The sequence below is a fragment of the Lissotriton vulgaris genome, chromosome 12 (assembly GCF_964263255.1).
Source record: "Lissotriton vulgaris chromosome 12, aLisVul1.2, whole genome shotgun sequence".
In the NCBI taxonomy this organism is placed as follows: Eukaryota; Metazoa; Chordata; class Amphibia; order Caudata; family Salamandridae; genus Lissotriton; species Lissotriton vulgaris.
The window spans coordinates 92,261,962-92,289,755 of record NC_141700.1 but is presented as its reverse complement, the minus strand read 5'-3'; the positions used below and the strand labels follow the sequence as shown (position 1 = coordinate 92,289,755).

The 27,794-nt window shown below is 42.5% G+C and overlaps 1 protein-coding gene across 1 annotated transcript in view; it reads left to right on the top strand.

Moving 5' to 3' along the window:
* The window catches only part of HAPLN2 (hyaluronan and proteoglycan link protein 2), a 69,528-nt gene that overhangs the window by 19,612 nt on the left and 22,122 nt on the right, over window positions 1-27,794 (top strand). The window contains exons 2-5 of the mRNA XM_086946365.1: window positions 8,495-8,608; window positions 17,653-18,006; window positions 24,810-24,926; window positions 26,621-26,803. Of these exons, the coding sequence (XP_086802491.1) occupies window positions 8,521-8,608; window positions 17,653-18,006; window positions 24,810-24,926; window positions 26,621-26,803 (742 nt within the window). The 5' untranslated portion in view covers window positions 8,495-8,520. The remainder of the gene's footprint in view (window positions 1-8,494; window positions 8,609-17,652; window positions 18,007-24,809; window positions 24,927-26,620; window positions 26,804-27,794) is intronic.

Sequence of the window (27,794 nt, the reverse complement as noted above, 5' to 3'; positions counted from 1 at the left end):
ACAGGTTTTGGCAACAAGCTTCATTCTTATGAGCAGAATAGATTAGAGAAACTAAGAACACAGTGCACTCAACATTATTATGTTACGTAGACCCCTGCAAACTAATCCTTCTAAGGGCCCACGTCCAACTCCAGAACTTGGCCGTAGCAATAACTATGACTAGTATTGGTTTTTAAGATACGCATAGCCGTTTGAGAAGATCTTGTTCTTAATATAGTACAAACCGGCTTCAGCCATTTATGGCGAGGGCCCTTGTATGCAGGGCACACAAACAAAACATGCGATAAGGTCTCTTCCTCATATGGACAGAAATGACATTTTGTATCTTGATTGATCCCCCATTTTTTTAGTGAAAGATTTTAGGGGTAGAGAGCCCACTCTAAATTGGTGGTAGAATTTCCGTTTACCTGGGCTCGTAATGGTGTCCCCATAGTCCTCCAGCCTGTATTATATTTTGTGAGCCAGAAAGAGACCAGTTAGGGAAGCACCATTCACCAGAGACAAAGGCTTTTGGCTAACCATATCCCTATATAATGCTTTAAAATCTGTTTTTGAAGGGAAAAAATTCCCTTCAGGGTCCAGAAAGAGACCAGTTAGGGAAGCACCATTCACCAGAGACAAAGGCTTTTGGCTAACCATATCCCTATATAATGCTTTAAAATCTGTTTTTGAAGGGAAAAAATTCCCTTCAGGGTCCAGAAAGAGACCAGTTAGGGAAGCACCATTCACCAGAGACAAAGGCTTTTGGCTAACCATATCCCTATATAATGCTTTAAAATCTGTTTTTGAAGGGAAAAAATTCCCTTCAGGGTCCAGAAAGAGACCAGTTAGGGAAGCACCATTCACCAGAGACAAAGGCTTTTGGCTAACCATATCCCTATATAATGCTTTAAAATCTGTTTTTGAAGGGAAAAAATTCCCTTCAGGGTCCTCCCACAGTTGGGTGAGGCCCATAGCTGATAGGGTAGCCTTGATCATTTGTAACCATGCGATTTTATTGGATTTGTCAGCATCTCTAATGCGCTTGACTGCTCGCGTATAAGGAGCTAACTCCAGGGTCTTTACCAATAGGCGAGAGTTCTGAAACCCGCAGCTTCCTCAAACGAGATACAACCCAGATCTGCAAGTAGTGATCTGAGTGTGTTGATTGTGAAAGACCAGTCAGTACCCTCAGAAACCAGTTCTGTGCTTGGACTAATAGAACTAGATTTTCGTCCTCCAAAGTTCAGCACCATAAATTATTGAGGCTTTGACCTTCCCTTGGTAGATAGTTATAGCCGGAACAACTGGTTTAGTTTGGGATAACCTGTGTTCTTATGAAAGGGCCCCTGCTGGTTAGTTGTACCTTAGGACTAATAGATCCATCTGTGGCTTCCAGTTCACCCTTTTGCCCATAGTAATGCCCAAATATGTAAAGAAGACTGTTTGTTCCAAGGACAAATTATTCATTTCCAGTCTGGCTCTCACATTTTTATGTTAATGGAAGACCATGAACTTTGTCTTGTCAACATTGACTACTAGGTCATGGTCATTATAACAAAGACTAAAACGGTCAAGGGCTCTTTGCAGACCAGCTTGAGTTTTAGACAGAATCGAAGTATCATCTGCAAACATTAAAAGAGGAACCCTCGATCCAGCAAGAGTAGGGGCGTCCGTAGGATAATCGGTGTAATATGAGATAAGATCATTTATGAACAACGAGAAAAGGGTAGGGGCGAGAACACACCCCTGCCAAACACCCTTGTTCACAGGAAAACGTTCTGTTAGCTCACCCTGTTCACCCCATCGGACTTGAGCATAGGTAGATTCATGTAATTTTATAATAAAAAATAAAATCTCCGCAGGCATCCCTTGTTTCTTAAAACTGTCCCACAGCTTATTGCGGGGCACTAAATCAAAAGCAGATTTAAGACCTATAAATGCTGCATACAGGGTTCCCCCAGCTAAAATCACTGTGTTCCAATATATCATCATGAATCTGAAAACGTTATCGATAGTGCTAACATGGGAGGAAATCCTGCTTTGTAGGTGGATAAGATTTCCTTGTCATCGATCCATCTATTAACCCTGCATAGCACTAAGCTGGCCACCAACTTTTGCATCATGTCTATAAGGCTTATGGGCCGATAATTGGTCGGGCTGGTACAATCCCTTTTTTTATAAATAGGGATGATTTCAGCCACACGCTAGGATTCCGGAATGGGGGCACCTCTGGCCAAGCCATTCGCAAAAATAAAGATATATTTGATCCAATTCTCCCTGTCAGATTTAAATATGTCTGCCGGGATACAATCCGGGTCCGGGGCCCTACCTGCAGTTACCCCTTCAAGAGTACGCTCAATGTCCCCTTTGGTAAATGTTAAGGCTGACTCCAGGGCTACACATTGATACTGCCCAGGACTTTTTGCAGGGGATGAAAATTGGGTTTGATAGTGTGCAACCCAAACCTCTGGGGGGACATTGTTGACTGGAGCTGGACCGGGATGATCACTACCCCACATAATTAGTTGCCAGAATCTACACCAATTCTTCCCATTACTAGCGTCTAGCAAGTCCCTCCATCTATTTTCGTCGAAGGCCTTCTTGGCCCGTTGTTGGGTTGCCTTATAATCGGCCCTCAATTTCCTTACTTTCTGCGTTGAACCTGCCCTTATGGCTTTAGACAAATCCCTGTAGGCTATCCTAGATGCCCCGTCATACCATTTAGCTGACTTATGGATAGGGTACATATTGGTTCTTTTTTGCTATTTTATAAAAAAGGATCTCAACTTAGCAAACAGGGCCTCGTGAGCTATTGTGAGGGCAGGAAGAGTGTCCTCGTTAGGGTCAAGTTGTGAGAGGGCAATAAGAGAATCTGCAAGTGTTGATTTAATCCGATTCAAGGTGCCCTTGTCCTCAGAGATCTCTGCCCAGTTTAACCTGCGGCAGTCATTGGACAGAATTACATCTGCTGTTACGATATCCGTAGTGCCCCTCAAGGGAGGGCAGGACTTTACCTCTAAAGACAATGTCAGGGGATAATGATCACTCTCCAATCTTTTCAGAACCTCCATGTCCCTCACCTTCTGCCAAAATTCCAAACTAATAAAGAAATAATCAATCCTACTACTTTTCAGCCCGTTGGTATAAGTGGATTTACCTTTACTATCTGATCTTGATCTACCATTGATAGCCCGAAGCCCCCTCTCCAGTGTTAAACTTTTCAACTGCAGAACGGCTTATGTCCATTTCTTGATTGGAGCTAGCATCAAGGACGGAACACCCCAAATAGCATCCTCATCGCTAGTAAGGCTACAGTCTTCTAAGCCAAGTGGCTCGAACGTGCAGTTGAAATCCCCTGCGATAATGCAGTTATATGACCCTTTTAATGATTTAACCCCTTCGATGCTCATGACGGAACGGTTCCGTCATGATCATCGGTCGAGCTGTGCTCATGACGGAACCGTTCTGTCATGACCACGCCCGTTTTCATTAGGGCCCAGCACCGGTGGTAAATCTGCACCGCACGGATGTGGTTAATAAATGTATCTAGGCTGGAGATGGTCTGTGAAGACTTACCACCCACCAGCCCTCAAGCATAGACATTTATCACTATATACTCGGGGTGATACTCAGGGGTTATTTTAATAGTTAGAAAATCCTGATTATCAGTCCGTAGTTCTTCTACCTGGTAACCCGCCTTTTGTCTAACCCACACAGTTAATCCACCCGAGGGTCGCCCTTTGATGCTCGCAATTGCTGGCTTACTGAATGCCAGATATCCTGGCCCAAAAATTGCACTCAATGACCAGGTCTCCTGAAAGGTAATGATATCATATGACTCCATGAAATTAGACCAATCAAAGGAGGTAGTCTTCGATAGCAACCCAGCAATGTTCCAAGATAAAATCCTCAGTGTGCTGGGGCTCAATCCCTCGCACTGTTCTATCTGTACCTGATCCTCTACCCACTGAGGCCCAGCAGTTGGCACTAACGGAGGGCCTGAATCTATCACCGGGGAGTAACAATTTGATCAGGGATATTCTCTGTTCTTGGTAGTTCTACAGGTGGCAGCCAATCACAGGTGTCCAGGCCAGATGAGGGTGCAAATCTATTGGCTATGTTAGGGTAAAGGGGTCGGCCTATCGCACTGTAATGAACACTACGAATCCCCCCTCCTGGTGGGGAGTGATGACGAGGTAAAGAAAAAACCCTAGGGGCAGAAGAGAAATTTTACCAGGACAATACCCTTCATCCCTGCTCCCTAGACATTCCAATAAGAGTCTAACTAAGCGTTCATTGTTAAAGTTGGCAACCACACAGTCACCCCCTCCATCCTTGGTGGAATGTCTAACCCAAGACGAACGTCTAGGCATTATCAATTGGTTACAGATAGCCCACCCCCCACCCCTGCTTCCTTTATGTGTACACTGAGCTAGTGCATTGTTTTTGCCATTAACTGCTCGGTGGATTCGATTTGCCCAGGGTGTAGGGAAGGGACATTCCTCAGGACCACCATCAGTGGAGCGGCGGCAGGTGGAAGATGTAAAGCCTTGTGATCTGTTCTAGGGAGGCTAGCAACCAAGCCACGATGCGCTACTATGGAGCCGTGACCAGGTTACCTTGGGGCAGAAATAAGTTGGTTATCTAAACCACAAATAAAATTATTTGGTTGTATGTTACTTGTTAGCCTTGCTGTCCTTAAACAGGATTTATCACCTTCCTCCCTCGGAGTACTCGGAATAAGCTGGTCAAATTCGCTAGATGTATTCACTATCTCGCCTTCGTAGCCTCCATGTGCCACTACACCGACATCGGAGGCAGTACCAGCCCCATCATTCCTACTAGATGATATAAACATTGAATTAGATGTTATTGGGGTGGCTGATGGGGGATTGGGATTTACAGTATTTCGCAACACATTTGTTTTCGTTACAGAGGACCAGCCCCAGTGAGGCTTTAATAGAACCAAAGTGAGATACAGCAACAATTCAAAATGAGATAATTTGTCCTCAATTGATGACAACCTCCCAAGAATTGGCGACATAAATGCCGTGATTAGAGCACCCAATTTAACCCAAAAGCCCTCATCGGCTTCGGGCGAGGAAACACCAACTGGGTCCAAGTTTGGGGCGCCCATTAAGGGAGTAATTGTCTGAGGCTCTGTTATCATTGGCAATGCTGTAGTCACAGACCCACCATTCTTATTCGTTTTAGGCATATTTGCATTTTTTTGCCAAAAGGCCCATAGGAATGAATGGGGAGTTATTCCTTATTTGCGATTAGCAATTAGCTAATCGCAAATAAGATAGCGATTTCAAGGGTGCCAGGGGTGTCCAAAGGACACCCTGTAGCACCCCTGAAATGCAATTTTACCCAGGTGTTGCGCACACACATGTCCAAAGGACATGTGTGTGTGTAACATGCAAAAGATAAAAATGCATTAAAGTGCTTTTTTCTATTTTTTCGCTATTTACCACGAAGTCAGACTTCGTGGTAAATAGCGACCAAATATTGCGAATTCACAATTTAAAATTGGTTCATGAATTGCATTTAAGGAATCTCTAATAGAGATTCCTTAAATCCAATTCCTCGCAAATATGCGATTTCGCAAACAGCGATTTTTGCATTTGGGATGATGAATCCCAAATGCAAAATTCGCACTCGCAAAGGGCCAGATTCCCAGATTCTGGCCCTTTGCGAGCGCAATTCAGCTTGATGAATCGGGCTGTATATCAATAACTGTCCCAGGAAATCAGCCTCCACATGGGATAACAATGCACCGATGTACAGCTAAGGACTGACCTTCAAATATTGTAGGATTTAGAGGGGAGGCCCGGCCCGGCCTCTACCGGTCTCTAACGGGCTCAAACGGGCCCGCCCTTGGCTTCGCCTGGGCACGTCCCGCGCGCGTCCCGCTCTGTGGGACTGCGTCCGAGGATTTCAAGCCCTTCCATGGGTGAGGGGCAAAGTGCGGCGTGCATTTGGGCCAGGGGCAGGGACTGGGGTCCAAGTCTGCTGTCTTCTTTCGCGGTCTCCCGCCGTTGCGGGACCGCGTCTGAGGCTTTCAAGCCCCTCCATGTGGTGTTAGCGTTCTAGACGCTACCGGCCTGCGTGTGACTTAACACGCGCCGGTGGAGAACGCGGGTATGCGCATGCGCGAACGGCGGTTCGCACTAGTCAGAGCCCGGCAGAGCGCGAGTCACACCAGACGCCCGGCGCTCTTCCCAATACATTTATTATATTTAAATAAATATAATTCCCCTCTATTCCAGCCTCAGTGTGGTCATTTAGGAAGAAGTCTGCACCTCTACACTCCAGGGGCCGGGGGCGAAGTGCGGCATGCGTTTGGGCCAGGGACAGGGTGCAAAGTCTGCTCTCTTCTTTTGCGGTCTCCTGCCATCGTGGGACCGCGTCTGAGGCTTTCAAGCCCCTCCAGGGGCAAAGTGCGGCATGCTTTTGGGTCAGGGACAGGGTCCAATGTCTGCTGTCTTCTTTCGTGGTCTCCTCTATCATATTTGCACCTTTGCAAAACTCAGGCAGCCCTCTATGGGTAGTAATTTAAATAGAGTTTGATCTGTTTTAGTGTCTTTCGTTTTTATTGTATTTATATTGCTCTTATGATGTGTGTTTTCGAAGTTAAGTGATGTCAAATACTGTAATATCAACGGTGTCAACGGTCATGTGACATAGCTTCCTGCGAGGTCATCAGGGTCGAAGGTCATGTGAGGTCACTTCCTATAAAGTCATGATGGGAGGGGTGGAGTCAAGGAGTGTAATGCTCCTCTCCTACCCTCGGCAATTTGCTCAAATGACATCCATGGCCTGGTGTCATGTTTTCAAGTGTATTCGTGTAATTTAAAATTTCTTTGGTTGTTCTAACCAACTCTGCAAACATCATGCATGCAGCAGGTGTTGTTTTTTAAGCCCTTAAACCTAATTGTTATTGATTTCCAATGCCAACGTAAATCCAGATTTGCATTGGAAAGTAGCTAAAGTAACACAAAGTAGAGATTTGTGCTCCTTTGCACTACTTTGTGTCAAGGATGGCATTCCATGGGTGGTACATGGGCATTTCCAGGCTACCATCCATAAGTTAGCTGCCACTTGCTCTCTACTAACATTGGTAGACATGTACTTGCAGCAAAAATGTACATCTTTCTGAGGCCGGATTAAAATGTAAGCAACGTTTTTTTCTCAACACTTTTCCAACTTTGTATGTGTGCTGTATAGCATAATACATATGCAAAGTGGGAAGGTGTTCAACTTTGTCAAAGCTTAGTATTTTTTACTGGAAGGGCAATGCTTAATTTGAGCCAGTGCTTTCCGGTGCTCGGCACTGACACTTAATTGTCAACATCGGTGCTAGTGACTAGTCCTAGAAGACTCTGAAACCCTCATTCTATGAGTGTTGCCAATCCTAATTCTGGCATAAACATGCCTGAATCTGGATTAGAACTTTGTGGTAATACCACAAGTTCTCCAAAATCAAATTCTGCCAGCTAATACCTGACAGATTTTGTGTGGAGAAAAACTGCATATAATGTAAAGAAAGGGGTACCCCTGCTCCTAACTAGGGGGCATATTACCAAGGGGGGCGATAGGCAATTATCGCCGATTTAGCAGCCTTTTTTGGCCGCTAAGCGGCGATAATTCTATCGCCCTATTAGCAAGCTGTCGCTAATTGATGTTAGCGACTGCTTTGAGGCGATAGCGAGCGGTTTGGGGCCCGCTTTGCATGTCAGCGATGTTTATCGCTAATGACATGCAAAGTGGGGTTACCCAACCAGTTAGCCACTGAAAGCAGAAGTGCTAACGTCGCTATCGCCTATTAGCAAGGCAGGTGTAGCGTTGGAAATAATCGCGCTAAGCGCGAATATCTCCAAATGCTAACACCTGCCCTGACTAGTTCTTAGCCATGTTATCCAATGGGAGGTGGATAACATGGCTAAGAGCATTTCGTCGCTAATGCGTGAATATCGCTGTATTCTCAGCGATATTCACGCATTTCGCCGCTATCGCTGGATATTTTAGCACAATGGAGAAAAACTTTGCTAATAGCATGTTTTCTCCGCTAACATATCCAGCGATAGGCAGCGATAACAAAATCATTGCTAAGCCTATGTAGCGATAAATTTCGCTACTTGTTGGTAATATGCCCATAGGAGTTTTGAAATTGAGAAATGCCGCATATTACATTTATATCATTTAAAATGGTGGGAAAATTTGGTATTACTGGGTTATCCTGGATTTCAAGTGGTGTAACTTGGAATGAGGTGGTAATACCGCATCCGGTAAATAGGCAGCCCACACACAGCATTGGTATTTACTGAGTGTGGGTACTACCACCCGCAATACTGTGGCATTCCTGATGAGATGGTAAATGTGGGATACACTTTGCGGGTGTTCTGCTAAACACCTTCTCCTTGGTCAATAAATGTTGGTGCTATTTACTGTTATACATAGGACAGACATCTACAGAGGAAAACGTTCTGTGCTTCTCTTTCTTTTTCAGGCAATTTGTTTACCTTTAGCCTTAGGATGCAAAGGCTGTCTCTCCTGCTTTCTCTTTGCCTTTCTTTTGTTCCTGGAAATTCCCATATTTACAACTTGGAAAAAAACTATCAAGGTCAGTATCAACTTTAATTTCAACTTTTCAGCTGTGTTCTTCCTTAGCTGGTAGTCAGCAAACAAGCATCTTTTGCCAGGGGTCTTCTGTGTCTGTGTGAAAATGTTGAAAGTAGTATCCTGATGTGATATGATATGATAAATGGAATTTGTTGAGCACACGTTCACCCACGGTTTCTTGGCGCTGGAGTGGAAGGGCTGAGTGATACAGAGCGGGAAGAAATTAGTTGTGGGCTTGAGAAAAGAGCCAGGTTTTAAGTGATTTTTTAAAGTGAGCATAGGAGGGGAGGAGACGAAGTTCTTGGGGAAGGGAATTCCATAGGAGTGGAGCCTGGGTCGAGAATCTCAGGCCATCATGCTTTTTACATCTGAAAGAGCAGGGGGACAGTAAGTTAGAGCCGAAAGAGCGTAGGGCGCGGTGGGGAACATAACGGTGTAAGAGGGAGGAGATGAAGGAGGGTCCCTGAGAGGAGAGGGCTTTGTGGATCAGGCAGCCAAGTTTAAAGAGGCTGCGCTGGGCCACTGGGAGCCAATGGAGGCGCCTAAGAAGAGGTTTAGTCTGACTGAACCTAGGCCGGCCATGAATTAGCCTGGCTGCCTGGTTCTGGATGAGTTGAAGGCGTTGAGATTGATATGCAGGTATGCCCGCGTATGGAGAATTTGCATAATTATTATTATTATTATTATTTGGAATCTTATATAGCGCGTGGTTACCCTCGGGCATCCCAGCGCTCGTTCATAGCTCAGAGGGATGGAGCTGAGAGAAGGACATCATTAGGCGGGGAATAGGTGAGTTTTTAGCAGCTTTCGGAACCGAATGATACCGGTCTCTGTTCGCATATTCAAGGGCAACGCGTTCCATAACTTGGCCACATTCACCGAGAATCTTCTCCCGCCCGTCCGGGCTCTTTTAACTCTGGCCACTTTTACCAGGGATTTATGGTCCGAGCAAAGTGCTCTAGTATAGGCATGGGCGGAAAATCCGTTCCGCTCGCGGATTTTGCGGATTTTCGGGAAATCCGCAATCCGCGAGATTTGCGAATTTCCTGCAAAATCCGCAAATCCGCGAGCAGCGGATTTTGCTCGCACTGCTCGCACTGTTCGCGTGAGTTCGCGCCCCGCGAATAAGTGCGAAATTGCAGAAATACGATCTAAGCAAAACTGAAAGTAACTACTTACCAGGTTCAAAAGTTCAGGCACATCATTAGTAGCCATTTCCTGTAGTGCTTCCTGAGGGGCCCCTCCAGAGTTCAGTTGCCAGTTGAAACTATTATGTGACCCTGCTCTGAACCTCAGAATAGTTACACATATGCCACAAAGGTCATGAATTACAGCTAAGGGAGACAAGCAGGAGCCAGGCTGGAAGTTAAAATCCATTAATCAGCCCCTAATTCATTATTGTCAGTTGGGGCAGGGCAGGTGTTGTAACTAATTTTGCAACAATGAAAGCACTTAGCAAGTGCAAAAGATCACTAATCAGGGCGCACTAAGGAAGCAGGTGCCAGCTAAAAAAATATTCTGTGACACATTAATCAGCCCCAAATTAATTCAGGTCACTTGAGGCAGGGAAGGTGTGCTTTGCTTTGCCGAAAATAATGTACACTGGACAACCAGAGGGTGTGGCGATGAAACAGAGGGTGGCATGGGTGGGCCAGAGGGTGGCATGAGTAGTCAGAGAGTGGCAGTGGTGACAGAGAGTGGCAGTGATGAAGAAGAGTGTCCCAAACAGGTTGGACACGTAGAAACAACAAGTTCGCAAAACTTGCGACCCGACAGGTAAGTTCGCAAATTGCGAAATTGTAAAAACCCTCGCGAACTGGCAGAAACACGGGCGAACACAAAAAAAAAAAAAAATCCGCAAATTCGCGGGAATTCGCGGATTTTGCGGATTGCGAGTTCGCAAATCCGCAAATTCGCGGATTGCCAATCCGCAAAATCCGCTCATGCCTACTTTAGTAGCCTTATAGGGGAGAACCATATTATGCAGGATGGGAGGGCCTTCCCCTCTTAGGATTTTATGAGCCTTGCAGAGAGATTTGAATTTTATCCTCTCCCGTACTCGGAGCCAATGCAGCGCTCTTAATGCTGGTTTTGCCGATTGTCTCCTAGGAATATTCAACAACAGTCTTGCTGCCGCGTTCTGCACTTGTTGAAGTTTAGTGAGCGTTGCCTCCGGGGCACCCAAAAAAAGCACATTGCTGTAGTCCAACCTCGAGACTATCAGCCCCTTAATAAGGAGTTTCCTGGAGGTCGGAGGAAGAAGGGGTAAGATCTTGCAGGCCGATCGAAGCAAGGAAAAGCAGACTCCGGCAGTTTACTGTGCATGGGTTTTAAATGACAAATTTTGTTCCAGCCACACGCCCAAACTTTTAATCTCTTTTTTGGGAGTTGGAGGATCACCAAGGCAAGTCGGCCAACTACCTGGCGGTAACGAAGGCCCCGCATGTCCCAGCAACATCAGCTCTGTTTTAGCGCCGTTCAATTTTAATGCTGAGTTGCCCATCCAAGTATACACCTTGGACAGGCAGGAGTGCAAAAGGTCAGGATGGTCCCCCAATTGGGAGAGGGCCACCACCAACTGGCTATCATCAGCATAGCTGATTATTTTGATGCCCAGTGGTGCCACCACATCCTCTAACGGAGCCATATAGACATTAAACAATGTGGGGCTCAGGGAGGAGCCCCGAGGCACACCACATTGAAGGGGAATGGGCGCAGATTGAGCACTACCTTCCCAGACCTGAAAGGTTCGTTGGTGAAGGAACGACGCGAGCCACTTCAAGGCCGTTCCAGTCAGACCCACATCAGACAGTCGTTGGAGCAGCACCTGATGGTTTACGGTATCAAAAGCCGCACTGAGGTCCAGGAGGATCACTGCCACTGATCCTCCTGAATCCAGAATGCTCCTGGCTTCCTCCACGACTGCCAAGAGGGCGGTGTCAGTGCCTTGGCCCGGCCTGAATCCCGTTTGGGAATTCCGCAACAGGCCGTTAGACTCCAAGAAGAGTGACAGTTGCCTGTTCACCAGTTTCTCCGCAATCTTAGCGAACCCAGGCAGCAAAGAGATCGGTCTGAAATTAGCCAGGTCTGATGGATCTAGACCAGGCTTTTTCAAAAGGGCTTTTACGACCGCTTTTTTCCAACTAGGTGGAACCGACCCCTGTGCCAAGGATGCATTGATGAGATCTGTTACTGGTTCCGCGATGGTAGTTGTTATCTGCTTAAGATATCTCATCGGGACCGGATCCCTCGGTGAACCACTCTTCATGGCCCCTAGAACCCTGAGGACTTCGTCAGAGGTCACTGGGCCAAAGACATCGAGCTTAATCTGAACATCAGCTCGCTGTTTGCCTATATCTAATTCCTGAGAAGGTGGTAAGGAATTTACAATGTTTTCTACTTTCATATGAAAGTAGTTGGCCAGATCCGTACATTTCTTTTGAGGGTTCTCGTGGGTCAGTGGTGGGTCCGGAGTTTTCAGAAGGTCTCTGAAGACCTTGAACAACTCTCTAGAGGAGTTAGCCGAGTTGCCAATTCTCTCCTCAAAAAACTTGGCTTTGGCATCCCGGAGAGCGGTTTTGTATCCTCTTATTGCCTTACGATATTCAATCCGGGTTGCCTCTCCCCAATCCTTTCTCCAAATCCCCTCTAGCCTTTTGCAACCTTTCCTGAGAGTTCTCAACGTCTGGGAATACCAAGGGGCTGAACCCACTCTTTTTTCCCTCTTTGGCATTTTCTTTATGGGAAGAATAGCGTCTAAAGATCTGTTTAGCCAATTTTCCAAGTTTATATCAGCCATTAATGGATCCTGCACCGGACAAGGGCGAGTCCCATCTAGATTGGCAATCCAGCGCTCAACTGGGAGCCTGAACCAAGCCCTGTCAGCCAAATAGATCCTAGGAATAGTTGCGTTCGTTGGATCAAACTGCCAATAAAAGGAACCAAAAAATGGTCTGACCACGGTAAGGCTAAAGGAGTTGAGGCTTCAATCTTGTCCATATTTGAAAAGACTGGATCCAGTAGGTGGCCCTTACAGTGCATGGCCCCTGAATTAATTAGACTCATGTCAAAGGCTTTCAGATCACCTAGCAGGCCGGTAGCAAGTGTGTCCGCAGGGTCCTCAAAGTGGAGATTAAAATCTCCAAGTGCCACGAAATTGGCGGACGACGATGCCAGAAGCGTGATAGTTTCAATCAATGAACTTGCGAAGTTGCCTACACACCCCGGGGGCGGTATACTAGGAGGCCTGAGATGGAGGTTGTAGGTGATATCCGTAATGAAAATTGACAGCTCTCACAGTCACGCACTCCTCCGTCCTGAGCTCTGCAGGCCAACGTGTCCCTATATATGATAGCAAGACCACCTCCTCGCCCAATAGGCCTGTCTAGATGGTAGATTAGATAGCCAGGGGGGAGGGCTTGCACCATATCCGGGCCCGAATACAACGTGATCCAGGTTTCTGATAAGAATAGGATATCTAAATCATAATCTATGACTAAAGAATTAATTTCAACGGAATGGCTAGGGAGAGACCTACAGTTCAATAACGCCATTAGTAAAGACTTCTTTCCTATAACTCTCTGGGCCTTCCTACATCGATTACATGTTACATAAGGTAAATCACTGTTATGGATTCAATTACAGGGCAATTCAGCCGCAGGGCGTAATGATATCAAATCATTTCTTGTGTAGGTAATACTAACCTACGGGGAAAAAACCAGCGTGTCTGGCCCTAAGCCCGTCTGGGCCCGGGCGGGCACAGACGGGCTGAACTCTGGCGTAACTCCGGCGGAATGACGGCGGTCCCACTGCGCGTCCCCGCTGCGCGTTAGCATGACTGCCTTAAGTAGGAGGCCTAGCGTCCTTGTGACGACTAGACCGTGTGAGAAATAGCGTCCCACTTCCCCCCAAGATGGCCGCCAAAGTCGAATTCAGGAAGTCAGTCAAAGGGACAAGGACCCGCAAAGAGCGGTGGGTTTGCCGATTAAAGTGCTAGTAAGTGGGAATTAAAAGCAGGGGAAATGTAGAACACAAACAAAATTAAATATAAAAAACGGGCGTTTTTAAAATTTATCGCGAATTACAGCATGTAAATAGCACTAAAGCGCTGCACGCTTAAGCAAGCTGCCAAGCGTCCTTCCTACTGCCAAGGCCCCTTCAGAATGAACAAGGCAGAACACCTAGTTTGTCTGCCTTAAGTATAATCAATGCGAGACATGACCAGTCCCAGAGTGACCTGAACAAGAGCTTCACGCGAGCGCAGTCTGCTGATTTTCCAAATGCGACGCAGATGGAAGAAGCAAACGGATCCTGGTGGCTCTTTCCTAACTGGTCTCCCAGAAGAGTTTGTCAGGTTGAGTTAGGTGTTTGTTAGGCATCAATGAAATTTGGAAATGTTTAACAAAGCTTAGATTATCATTTTAGAAGCCAGTAATAATATCCATTTAAGAATGTTTTCAGTGAAGTTGTTTCCTGCTCTCTGCTGCAGTGTTTGCTGTGCATTATCTCTCCTGGGTTTATGTACTTCATCCTTGTACACACAGGCTTTTAGGTTTGTAAGATGCTTTCTAGAAACTCCTTAGCCAAAGAGGGACTTTATATGCAGAAATATATGGCATCAGATCACTTTCAATCCTACAAACACGGAACGTAATACAGGAAGGAGGTTGCAACAATTTGATCACGATTTTTAAATTCTGTAAATGGTAGTCCACATGCTTTGCAAGTGCTACGACATCTAATTCATTTCTGACACTATTCATCATAATGGGAGATGTTTAGCATCTTTATATAGTGCAGATCGAAGTGAAACAACCTTTACAACGCAACTTTTACAACACACTATCCTTACAACAAAACTTTTACAACACAACATCCATTACAACGCATGCATTTACAACGCATACCATTACAACGCATGACACTACAACGCACACCACTACAACGCATGCCATTACAACGCAGTCATTACAACGCATACCATTACAACGCATAGCATTACAACACATAGTACCCTTACACTATCCAACACTTACCCTACTGTTGCACCCCCTGGAGTTAGAATAGTAATTTTTACCCCTACACTATCCAATACTTACCTTATATACAATGTAATGTTATGCGTTGTAATGGTATGCGTTGTAAATGTAGTATGCGTTGTAGTGGAATGCGTTGTAATGGTATGCGTTGTAATGGATGTTGAGGTGTAAAAAAATGCGTTGTAAAGGTAGGCGTTGTAAAAGTATGCGTTGTAACGTCATACATCCCAGATCGAAGCATCAGTATAGAATGTATCTCTAACATATTCTCCTATTGACTATTCGAATAGCATTTCGAATACAACTTTTAACTATTTCAAAAATAAACTTTTTTTTATTTAAAAATCGTGATCAAATTGTTGCAACCTCCTTCCTGTATTACGTTCCGTGTTTGTAGGATTGAAAGTGATCTGATGCCATATATTTCTGCATATAAAGTCCCTCTTTGGCTAAGGAGTTTCTGGAAAGCATCTTACAAAATGGATATTATTACTGGCTTATAAAATGATAATCTAACCTATGTTAAACAAAACATAAACAGACCCTGAACTATATTTTGTTGCAGGAACTGTCCTGTTACCTTCAAAAATAGTGGAGGCATCAAACTTTGCAAACGTTTCCCTCTGCAAACATTGCAAATCCTTTTTCAGTTTTTTGCAGGGTTGAGGATAATTATGAAGTGTTCAAAGTATTTTAAAGAATTATGGTGACGAAAACGTGTATACCCCCACTTTTAAAGGTAGAATTCGTTTGCAAAAGTATTTTAGTTGGAATATTCAGAAGCAGACAAACGAAGTATGAAATTTGTAAACTTTGGTAATCTTTTTTTCATTGAATTGAATTAACACATGCTAAATAAAATGGCACTGTCTTCACCAGTAACATCACAAATGATGCTGATGTTGGTGGTAACATAAGCTATGCTATCAATGGCATCAGAAATGACTTCAATAACACTTGACATAATTTCACTCTTACACAATGAAATACATAGTTCCTCGATTATCAATTCACCGGCAGCCTTATTAATTATTTAATCAATAAAATGTGTTATTTTAAAAGTGAAATCCTGATCCAGTTTTGTGTAACCTCCTTTTGGTATTGACTTCTGTGTTTATTCGATGGAAAGTACATTTGCGACAATATATGCTAACATATTTACGCACAGAAATTCCCACTTTGGGTGCAGGTTTCTAAGGGGCACCATAAAAACTGTAAAATATTTTTGAAATACCAAGAGTGTGAAGATGAGATAACGTTTCTGAGATATTAAATTAGGGCACTTTTTTTTAAAGTTAAAAAATAAAGTATCAATTTATAGCTGAATGTTTGGAGAATCCTTTTTACTTGGGTGAGCAATTTGAGCTCCATTGTGAGTAACTTTAGAGGTAGAATTTTCTTGCGAAAGGGTTTTAGCGGTACCAGCCACATGCAGTCAAATGAAGTGAGCAATCTGCAGCATTTTTTCTCCACGAGCAGTAAAATATGATGCTCTGTAAGAGACATAATTAATGTAGACCTTGATTATGCAAAATATGATTTTACCTTTGGTTTTGACCATATCATTTGTGATGTCATCTGTGGTATTATATGGGAAGTCATGAACAGTGCATTCTGAGGTGCAGTGTTATGGTTCCTTGGCTAGCCATAAATTGGAAATTCATGTTTTCTAGGTTTTGGATGTTAATAATTTCCCACAAACTGATGTTTTTAAGTGAAGTTTCATATTTACCATATAATGACATTAGAAATAATTCCTCCATACTTTGTCCCATGGGTGAAAGGCTGGCCACTAGTTCTGCTCCTACGCCATGAAGTCCAGTTCACCAAACCTGATGAACAGGCCTGCTGCCTTGCTGAGAAATCAAAGGGCCATTAACCTGTGCACTACACCTACAGAGCATGGCTTGTATTTTGCATTAAGAAACAGATGACACCAGTAAGAACCACAAAGATTCCAATGGAACCAGTTAGAAACTGCTGAAACCAGAAATACCATCTGAGATAATACCTATTACAATCCTCTGAATTTTAGTTACATTTTTTAAATTCGAAATGGTACACAATAATGAGAAAACTGGGTTTCAGACTGTGAACTGATGCACAGATTAAACTAATTCATCAATGGCAGTTATGTATTTAACCCCATGATCACTGATTTGACCCCTGCAGTAGAAGCTAACTAATCTTTACATCCTTCCAGGGCCAATAAAATTAATATCACAGACTTAGGTAGGAATAAACATCTGTTATATATTTGTAAGAGACCACTTATGTGAATAAGTATACATATTAACTTTACAAGTACGCATACTATGCCACATCACAGATTTGGCACATTTGTCTGAACCAGGAGTACTTTCCACTATTTCACTACACCCACCTCTGGCCAGTGTGGATTCTTCCTGCTACCTCCACAGAGCCATGTGAAGTGTTTTCCATAGCAGGGCTTGAAAACAGATCCACAATACACATACTGACTACTGGAGCAAAGAATTACTATATCTACATAGCCTATGAGTCCAAATTCAGATTAACATGTTGCTGTGCAAATTGATAAGACATCTATAAAAGTTTAGAAACTAGTATGTTTTTAAAAACCAGTTAGGCACTTGTGAGAAATCAAAAAGGTGCCCATTCGACAGTACTTCTTCTTCAGATCTCATTCTCTTCTTACGCCTCCTTGACATCCAACTCCATCCACGTCTTCTTTCAGAACAATCCATCTTCCTCAGGGCCTTCATTCAAATGAGCATTGAGCATGCTCCATGTGGTAGGATTCCTGTAGAAAGTACCACTCATACTGCTTAAGTTCATTCCCGCTAAGCTACAGTTGGGGATCAACTTCCTTGCCTTTCATTTATGTGAGGTCTATAGACATGATTTAAAATTTTCCTTGACAATACTAGCTGGAAGGTACCTTTACTACAACTTTGCATTTTCCAGCTTTTGCAACATTGTTGCAAACTCTAAACCTAAATCATTTTTGTTTTATTTCCCTGGCCAGCTGATGTCCCCGGATTTCGATATTTACTTGACCCTATTCACGAAGTGATCCACACCAAACGAGGGGACAATGTCACTCTTCCCTGCGTGATGCGAACACGTCCCAAGAGCTACAGGGTGAAGTGGACCAAGATCAACCATGCAGACCCACTAGAGAACATCATCCTCATCACCAACGGATATCGCCATAGAAACTACAACCAGCTATCGAGGCGGTCGTACCTCCGACGGGGCCACAGGCACGATGCCTCCATGGTCATAACTAACGTGACCCTGGAAGACGAGGGAAGATATCGATGTCAACTGGTGAATGGACTGGATGATGAGAGCTTAGCCTTGACGCTACGGCTAGAGGGTAAAGCCAGATGTTCTTAATGCTTATTGTGTAGCAAGATCTTTGCTCTTTGTTGTACAGCATGGGTCCTATTCAATAAGTTTCAAGCAATACCATTCATTTCACATCCTCTTGTTACTGCATCAATTACATTCTTCAATACAGATGAGCTCTATTCATTTTCCATCCCTTTGTGAACTATGGTACTTTAGCTTTTTCACATTAAATTATGTGGACAATTAGCAAATTAAGCACCTCTACTCCTCTTAAGTAGGCATCTTAAGTAGGCAGCACTACCACAGTCCCAGGAACCATGATATCTCTTTCAGGATTGAGGCCCTCGCGAGGGATGAAAACAGACAATTCATATTCTGTCAGTAAGGGATTGAGAGAGAGAAGTTCTCCAGAAAGGAACATTACAGCAGTGATTAATAATAGTCACAAATTCCCTCTTGGCCTACTCTATGTCACCAACCACTTTCCCATTCACACAGTCAATTCCTAAATGTATGATGGCCCCCTCTTCGCTTGTGATCCAAGCCAAAGTCCTCCCAGATTTGTAAAACTCTGCAGGCATTTTATACTTACAGTTATCATATGTATGTTTATATAACTGATCAGAAGTAATTGCTTACTACCACCTACGACTACAAAGTTCTGCACCTCCAGAACTGCATAATTCAGGCCCACCAATGATTCTGCTCGGAAAATGAAAAAAATCAAGATGATCAGGGCTCAGGCCGTTGATGTTCAAAATATGTATCACCCCAATTAATAGTTTTCCTCTAGCCAAAACTTACTTACCATGACCGTCATCTTAACAGGACAAAACTTTATAGGACTTATGTCTATCCAACTGTAAAATGATGTGTCGGTGTCAACTAAGCCTAGCAAAACCCTTCAGGAAAATTATAAATGTCCATAATTTCCCACTGCACTTACTCTAGGGGTAGCCCGAGAGAGTGACGCTATGGGAAGTGGGCACCTGCAGCAGTTTGCAAACTGGGAGCTGAGAACAAAATAATGCGTGTGAGCCAAGGCTATCAGATGGTCAATGGACCCACCACCAGTAGAAATCAAGTGAGATAAAGGATTATAAATAGTGTACCATTTTTGAATCAAGAATCACTTGAAGGGCTCAGTCCACTTATTCAGGCCAACCAAGAGTTGGGAATGTAAATATTTCTTTGTTTGAGTTGGATTATTGAAGGTCCAATTTTTCATCAAAGATGTGTCCTTTCCGATATGGTGTACGGCACAACCATTGCCCTCAATTCTTCTTTTATATTATCGTAACCTTTGTGAGCCATTTAATTCTCTGGTAGTAAATCTGGATAGAAGTAAAGTTTTTCCAGCAATGCTGAATGTTGCCACCTTTCCGCATCTTGGAAAATAGAGTAATCTTGTTGTGGAACCACAGAATACTAATTATGAGCAGTCTAGGACAGAAGCCTAATGGAAACTGGACACTGGTCGAGGTGTGTGATGTCTACACCAGGTATCCCTTCTCCACTCCATCAGAGAATCACCAGTGAATAAGGCCTTTCATAAGTAGTTAAATCTGACCTCTTCCTCTCCACCGAAAGACCCGGTACGCAAATGTTATTACTTCACTTTGCGTCTTCCATATCCCACAGCTCATTCTGATGGTGAACTATCATGACAACAGTCTCTCTTAGGGCTTTACTTCTCCAGTTGCATCATTTTCCACTCGATACAGACTTCACTTCAACTCTGGGGGTCTACCCCAACTTAGACAGTTCTTCAGAGACAATATGGAGATTGTTACTGATCGCGTATACCCTATCACCAAGGGACGTTTGTACCTTTGACTGTGAGATATTTCATGGAAGCAATTTCCATAATGTAGTGATTCGTTAAATGAAGGTAGAGAACTAGAAACTTGTGTTTTCAGTGGATATGCAGTGATACGGCAAACCTAGTTATATTTCACAGTCTGCCAAAACACTCACTTTACCAGGTTATGCTTTCTGCACAAAATATATAATTCTGTTTTTGATATTGATAGTTTCACTTATTTTAACTTGCTTTTCGTGTATTTAAATATCTTACTTATGTTCAAATTTTGCAACAGAGTGCATACAAAATCAAACTTGCTACTATTGTTGTAATCTATAGGTGCAAAGGGCGTTATATCGATTACCATTGTACCACTATATGGTCAAGGCAGCTAGATGTGGAGCTAAGTATAGTCAATTTATTCTTAATTTAAATGATAAAGTGGTAGTCAATATTGCAACTGCAATATTTTTGAAGCTTGATTCTTTGATCACAAAATAATGACATACAGTAGGAAATGATCTTTTACAAAATTTCACATTAATTCTGTACTGATCCTGGCTGACTGGTAGGAAGAACGCCGAGTAGAAGTGCACTGTACTAAGTGCTGAGCAACAATACAGCTCCCAGGCTACTACCAAGTAGGGGCAACCTATAGTTTAGATATTAGGTTACCACCAAATTAATCAAAGGAAAGTTTGTAGTCAATAGTTCTCTGTTTCTAAGTTTAGCTTCGTAATATAATGTTCCTTATCATTTCACTGAGAGAAATGCAATAATAAATTAATGACAGAATGCAAAGCAAACTTTTAGAAAGGTGTGTCATGAACTTCATGCAGCCAAAATCAGTCATTCAATTAAATCTCCATGCAGATGAGCTAAGTCTTGACTAACATTTAGATTTAGTACTGTTCTATTGTTAATTTATTAATTGGCAGTCTCTTAGAAAAAAAGAACTATGGGGACAGATGTACTACATTTCTTCATGGCGGCAAATAGTCAGAATTTTTATTTGCAACTACTAAACCACTTTTTGCTATATACGTAACCAATTTTAGGAGTCAGTAACTTTTAGCAACTCTTAAAATGGTTTTGTGATGCTAGACCAATTCTGAATTTAGAGGGGGCGTGTTGTAAGCGCCCCTTTCAAATACCAACTCAGTATGTGAAGTATCAAAATCAGCGACCCAAAATTTACAGACACCTGAGTTATGGTAGTAAGACATTTTCAAAATGGATGAGGTCCCATTGGGACCCTTTTCCTTTTGCAAATGTAAAGAAAAGTTTGATCGAGAGTAGGTAGTGGTCCAGGGGAGAACAACTCTCAAACAAACTGTAAAAAAACAGTAAACATTTTTAAACACAAATGTGGAAAATGTCCTGCATACAATTAAAAAAAAGAATTGATCGCAGACATTGTGGTCTGCTGATGGTAGAAGGACATCATCCATGTGATGGTCACCAATCAGAGTAAGTCACAATTTGTGAGCTATCTCAATAATATTCATGATGTAGGTTGGATTCCGACCCACTGCTAATCAGAATTTAACACGCTGACCTATTAACAAATAAGTAATGTAATGTAATGTAATGTAAGCTAGTACTTATACCGCGCAGCTGTCACTCCAAGGAGCATCTAGGCGCCTATACTGACCAGGAAGATCTAAGACACTGGTCAGACTGCTTTCGGAGGTCCAGCCATAGACGTTCACACTAGTGCTCTGGCGCAGGTATCAGGGAGATTAAAAATCCAGGTTTTCAGTGCCTTTCGGAACTCTGATTCTCGTTCCATTGCACGCAGATGAGGGGGGAGCTTATTCCATGCCTTTGACCCTAATACAGGCAAGGATTTGCCACCTCTCGAACTGAGTCTAAAGGCAGGGACAGACAACAGATTAGCATTGGAGATTCTCAAGGTACGCAAAGGGTGGTACCGTGAGAACCTCCTTTGTATGTATTTGGGTCCCCGAGAGTGAAAGGCTCTAAAGGTAATTAGCAGGTTATAAAAAAGACCCGTTTAATTACTGGTAGCCACTGCAAGGTGTTTAATGCGGCAGATGCAGTGGATTTCTTTGGCCATGTCAGCACCAGCCTGGCCGCTGCGTGTTGCACCATCTGCAACCTGTACGTGACCACCTTATTGGTTCCCACATATAGGCTGTTGCAATAGTCAAGTCTCGAGGTTGCGAGAGCGACTGCTACCATTTTCCTGGCTGACAAAGGAAGTAGGTAAAAAAATTTTCTTAGTCCCTTGATGACATTAAAGCAGGTGCCTGCTACTGCTAATGCCTGTTGTTTGAACGACAGAGCGGCATCAAACTTGATACCTAGATTACGTGCCGTATTGGTTGTATGCGGCGGTACCTCTGCCTTCTCCGGCCACCATAGCTTGGGGACAAAGTCATTTTGCGGTCCCATTAACATAATTTCGGTTTTGCCCGTATTACATTTTAAATGGTTCTTCCCCATCCAATCAAATGTCGCCGTCAGGCACCGTTTAAGATTTTCTTCCCAATCCTTTGAATCTTTGTCAAGGACTAGGATGAGTTGTGTATCGTCCGCGTAAGCAACCACATCTATTCTAAAGGACGATATCAGCTTGATCAGATGGGTGGTGTAGAAATTAAAAAGTGTTGGGCTTAAACTGGATCCCTGGGGTACTCCGGTCGTGAGTATTTTTTCCTTTGAACAGAATTCGCCCAAGGTGACCACTTGCCGCCTGACACTTAGGAAGTTCTTAATCCAATCTAGTACCTTTCCAGTTATGCCAGATGTTGCTAGCCGGTCAATCAAGATGTTATGTGAGACCGTGTCGAAGGCTGCCGACAGATCTAATAATATCAAGACAGCCTTCTTACCCTGGTCCAGAGCCATTCGGATGGCATCGGTAGTGAACAATAGAGCTGACTCTGTAGAGTGTTGAGCTCTAAAACCTGATTGGTTTGAGTGCCAAGCATAATTGTCTTCCAGGAACTTAGTGACTTGTCTATTCACGAAGGACTCAGTTACTTTACATAGTACAGGGAGCAGTGAAATTGGTCGAAGATTGGACAGTGTAGTAGGGTCGGGTAGTTGTTTTTTCTGCAGAGGTTTGACCGCCGCCAATTTCCATTCTAAGGGAATGATTGCTATGGCCAGTGATGTATTTAGGATATTATTAATTGCAGGAGTGACAGTGTCTACAAGCGCATGTAGAAGCATCGGGGGGCATGGATCAAATGGTGACCCTGATATGGTCGCCAATATTGCCTGGCGGGTTTCCTCCAAGTTGATTGGCCGGAAAGTCGCCATGAGGTTCGAGGGCATGCTAACCCTACTACTGACTTCACCCTTCAATTCTTTGTCCGGAGTCACAAAATCCTTAGTGAGGCCCTGTACTTTTTGCTCCAAATAGTCCGCAATTGTGTTACAGAGGTTTTCAGAGGGTGGAATTTCCTGCACTAATATTTTAGGGTTGGTACTTGGTAAAGCCCTTCACTATCTTAAAGATAGATTTTTGTCTGTTTGTAAAGTGCTGTACTGATCACACAAATATTGGTCACACATTCCAACCAGTTTTTTGCAATCAGTATTTAGTACACCTGGGCCTATGTCCGTGAAAAACATCAGAATTGTTCCCACGGTCCATGTGTTTGGGTTATTCTAAATATCACGCTTTCCCCTCATTCCACTGGAAGACATACACTGCAATAAATTAAAATTCAAATATCATTAAATACTGAACATAATCTGAAATGTGACCTAAAATGTTGGAGTACTACAAATAAATCAGCTTCATTCATACATTCATTTACTTTTTATCCATCAATTCCTTCACCCGTGGAGTGGAAATTCCATACTGCAATATTGCTGCAAATTGCAATACATGAGGCCCAATTTAGAATTCGGTGGACAGGTTACTCAGATATACCACCTGCCATAGTACAAGTGCCTTGGGATATAATGCACTTGTAATACAGTGGACGGGCTATCCATTACATTTGTGACAGAGTAACCCTTCCGTCAAACTCTAAATCAGGCTCTTAAGTTTGATCAGTACAATGCTCGTCTGAAGGTGTATTCTGGAGCATGCCATCCGGTAATAATAGCAAAAATAATCTGTATCTAGATCAAACCAAGCTTAACAGTTCATGAAAACAAATCTACTTGAATGACTGGAATGTTGACATGTTTTGGTCCAATTGCTATATACCAGTTTGAGTTTTAAATTGCAGTTGGATTTGAAGTTTAGTTCAGTGCTGAAACATTTGCAAGTACCTAAAAGAGGTGGGATTACATTTCAAGAAGATGCCATTTATGGCAACATATACAGATTTAAATTGGTGTGGTCTCATTCACTCATTCATCTGTTCACTCCATTACTCACTCACTCATGCATGTGTTTTCACAGTAACTCAGTCACTTTCCTGCTCACTGAAGCACACATTCACTCACTCAGTCACTTATCTGCTCATTACTCCATTGATTACATATTCACTCACTTATCTGCTTACTCACTCGTTCATCTGCTCACATTCACTCACTCACCTATGAACTCATCTCACTCACTCACTGACTCACTCACAACTCCCTCATCTGCTCACATTAAATCACTCCCCCACTCACTCATATTCTCACACATGCACTCACTCACTCTTTTAGAGCCTCCTTCACTCACAGGTTAGAAGGATAGACGTAATTGATGGATCTAAACTCATGTCAGAGATCAAAGGACCTACTCAGCCCTAACAGTACATAACTCACATCTTGAGAAAATTACTCTCTCAAAGGTATTAGGAAAGTTACTTCACTGTGTAGAAACAATGGTTTTCCCTCCATTGAGCAGCAAACAAACATGAAAACAGTAAAAACAAAAAAAAAACAAGAAGACCTTGCCAGAACTTCAAGAATGTATTAAAATATGTGTCTAATGTTTGAGAAACTATCCCTCCTTAATGAATTCTAAGATGCAATATTATGCAGACCCTGAAGAGATTTCACCGCATCTAATATGTTTCTATGTGTTTTGTTTCCTATAAAACAAGGTGTTGTTTTCCCATATCAGCCAAGCCAGGGACGCTATCACCTAAACTATTATGAGGCCCGTTTGGCTTGCGAGGAACAGGATGCCAGGCTGGCAACATACTCCCAACTCTACCAAGGTAATTTTACAATAATTATTCAGGTATTAAGTTTCCCGATTGCTTTCTACTAATTACTTTTTCATAAACAGAATATACTAGCAAACACATTTTAGGAAGGATATATTCTAGATGAGATGAATTAAAATAAAGTGAGCTAATAGGGTAGTGGACATGCGGCATGGGGAGAAAGCAATACAAACTATTGAACACATTTTTGGGTATTTCTTTTTGACCAGGCTTAAAGTTTTGTAATGGTAGGCCGACTTTTACACAAATAACTCCATTCATTGAAAATCTGGTAAAGTGCTGTTCCCGTATCCTAGCACAGGAATATTTAGCCTACCTTATACCTGGTTTTCTTACCACCCAAGGCCTCTTGTTATAACTGGATATAAAATGGTGTCTAAGCTACATCATGATTGGCGATGGTTTGTTCTTTACCCTCCTCCCTGAATTCCTTACATTACTGGTCTAAGGTAGAGGTATCCATAGACCTGTACGATATAGTTCTTAAGTGTAAAACTAAAATATACCTTTTGAAGATGTGGGCTGGTGAAAGGCATTGACTCTCTGGAATATATAGAAAAGACAAACTGAAAAGATTGCGCTTTGCAAGAGTCTTAGACACTGGCCTCAAAGTACTGTGTTATGCTATGACGTATTCAACTCTCTGTGGTTTTCTGATCCGTACAAGAGAATTTAATAATAATATCTCTATTTAACTCATCCTATCAATGCCCAGAAGCAGCCATCTACCATTCTTCAAAAGTGCATCAGATGAAATAAAGGACTTTCCCTTTTCATTTTTCCCCATTTATTTCCTACAACTCTTTATGACTAACAGGCCTTAGTCTCCTTGCTGCCATGACAGTCTTTTCAAGGGATAACTTACTGGATCCACCTGCCCTTGAGACCAAGTTATTTTTCCAGTTTGCTCAGTACTGTTGATTACATTTTCTGAGTTTCCTCAAGTTAGACTCTGTAGAGACACTATGGCTGAGACTCAAACTAAAGGGAATCTTTAACACTTCATTAAATATACTAGTCTTGCTAGCCTCCATGAGAAATTGCTGCATTAATGTCTATTTAAATTTGCCTACTTACCAAATTTGCCGAGCCCTCTAAGTCCTGGAACACAAAGAATATCTAGATATAATTTTGTATCTTGGAAGTAAATTGATTAAGGTCAAGTCTTACTGAGTAAAAGGTGTTGTCAGTTTCCAGTCCACCCTGGGGTTTATTTCAACTTGCCTGACTTTTTGTATTATCCAGATCTTAAAGAAAAAGGTAGTGTCTTTTTCAAGATGGTTCATGGATTATTTGAACCAGGTATACCACAATGGCACCATGTCCTCATGTGGCTGTCTTTGATACTCTTGCAGTCCTGTCTAGCAGTATTGCCAGATGGTGAACTGAGTATGTATTTTGTCAGAAAAGTAAACTATCCCCGTGGCTTGCTTTGCACATTGATTAGCTACACCGAAATCTTAGGGCTTGTTCTCTCCTGGTTTGGTAACAATCAGAGATCACACGGATGCCAGTAATCAAGATATCGATCTCGCCACCATAAGTAGTGTCTTAAACTTTCCAATACACCATTCAATGCCGCATGTTGTTTCTGAAGTTAGAATTGCCGTTGAATGATGGTGATTAATGTCTCTCTTATAGCCCAAGACCCTAAAAAGTTGTCTATTTGCTGTCATACTTTGCAGCTTGGACAGAAGGACTGGAGTGGTGCAATGCAGGCTGGCTCTTAGATGGGACAGTTCATTACCCAATAATCATTCCCCGAGAGCCCTGCGGGGGAAACATTCTACCTGGAATCCGTAGCTACGGCACAAAGGATAAGCAGAGGGACAAATTTGACGCATTCTGCTTCACCTCTGCACTGAGAGGTAAATTGACAGAAAATTACAGCAACTGACATCAATGACTATGTAAATGAGAGTGTGATAAATTACACAGGGTGTTGCACATATACCACCAAATGTACTCATAAGATGCTAGATTTAGCATGTGTATACTTAAAATGTGACCTGTAGATTGAAACCCATGAATTATGTGGCAGTGTATAACCAAATGGCATGGATGGTTTACATAAATTATGCTGAAAGGGCAATTCAATAATATAAAATGACATAAAATGTGAATATAACACGAAACCTTTAGCACTATTATCTAGCAGTTATGGTACTTTAATACAGACATAGAGTAATTTGAAATAGAGCCCAAATATAGAACATACAGCCATTTCTTTATATAGTCAGAATATTCAGAAGATTGTAATCACAACATTATTCAGCTAATTAAATATTTTGTCTTGCATGAAAGACAATTTCATTTTGTTTATAATGTGCTCTCTACCTACCATTTTAAAATAGTTTGTATACAACATACACATTAAACTCAGCAGAACATAAAGCAGCACAAACACATCTTTTGTGTTAAAAGGTGTACCTTTTTATTCTGCATGCTTGCCAGCTGTATTTTAAAATGTGTCTGCCAAAGCTTGGCATTGAATATATTCTATATTCACAGTATCAGGCTTCTTGATGAAATATTGGCAAAAAGTGGCAATAGTAAACAGTATACCTATTATTTATCCATAATTAAAGTGACTCACTAGGAAGTCACATTAGGAATCCTAAAAGCAAAATGGTGTGTTATGTGTGTATTGACTAGCCTCTTTAATTAGGTCCTTTGATTTGAAGTGCTGGATTTAGAAAATTAAGATGCAAATATGAATTGACGAGCTGAAACAAAAAGCTTTTACGATAAAGAATGAGTAATAATACTTCATATCCCACCCTTTTTGATATATATATATATATATATATATATATATATATATATATATATCAGTCGCGGCTGGCGACATTTGAAATA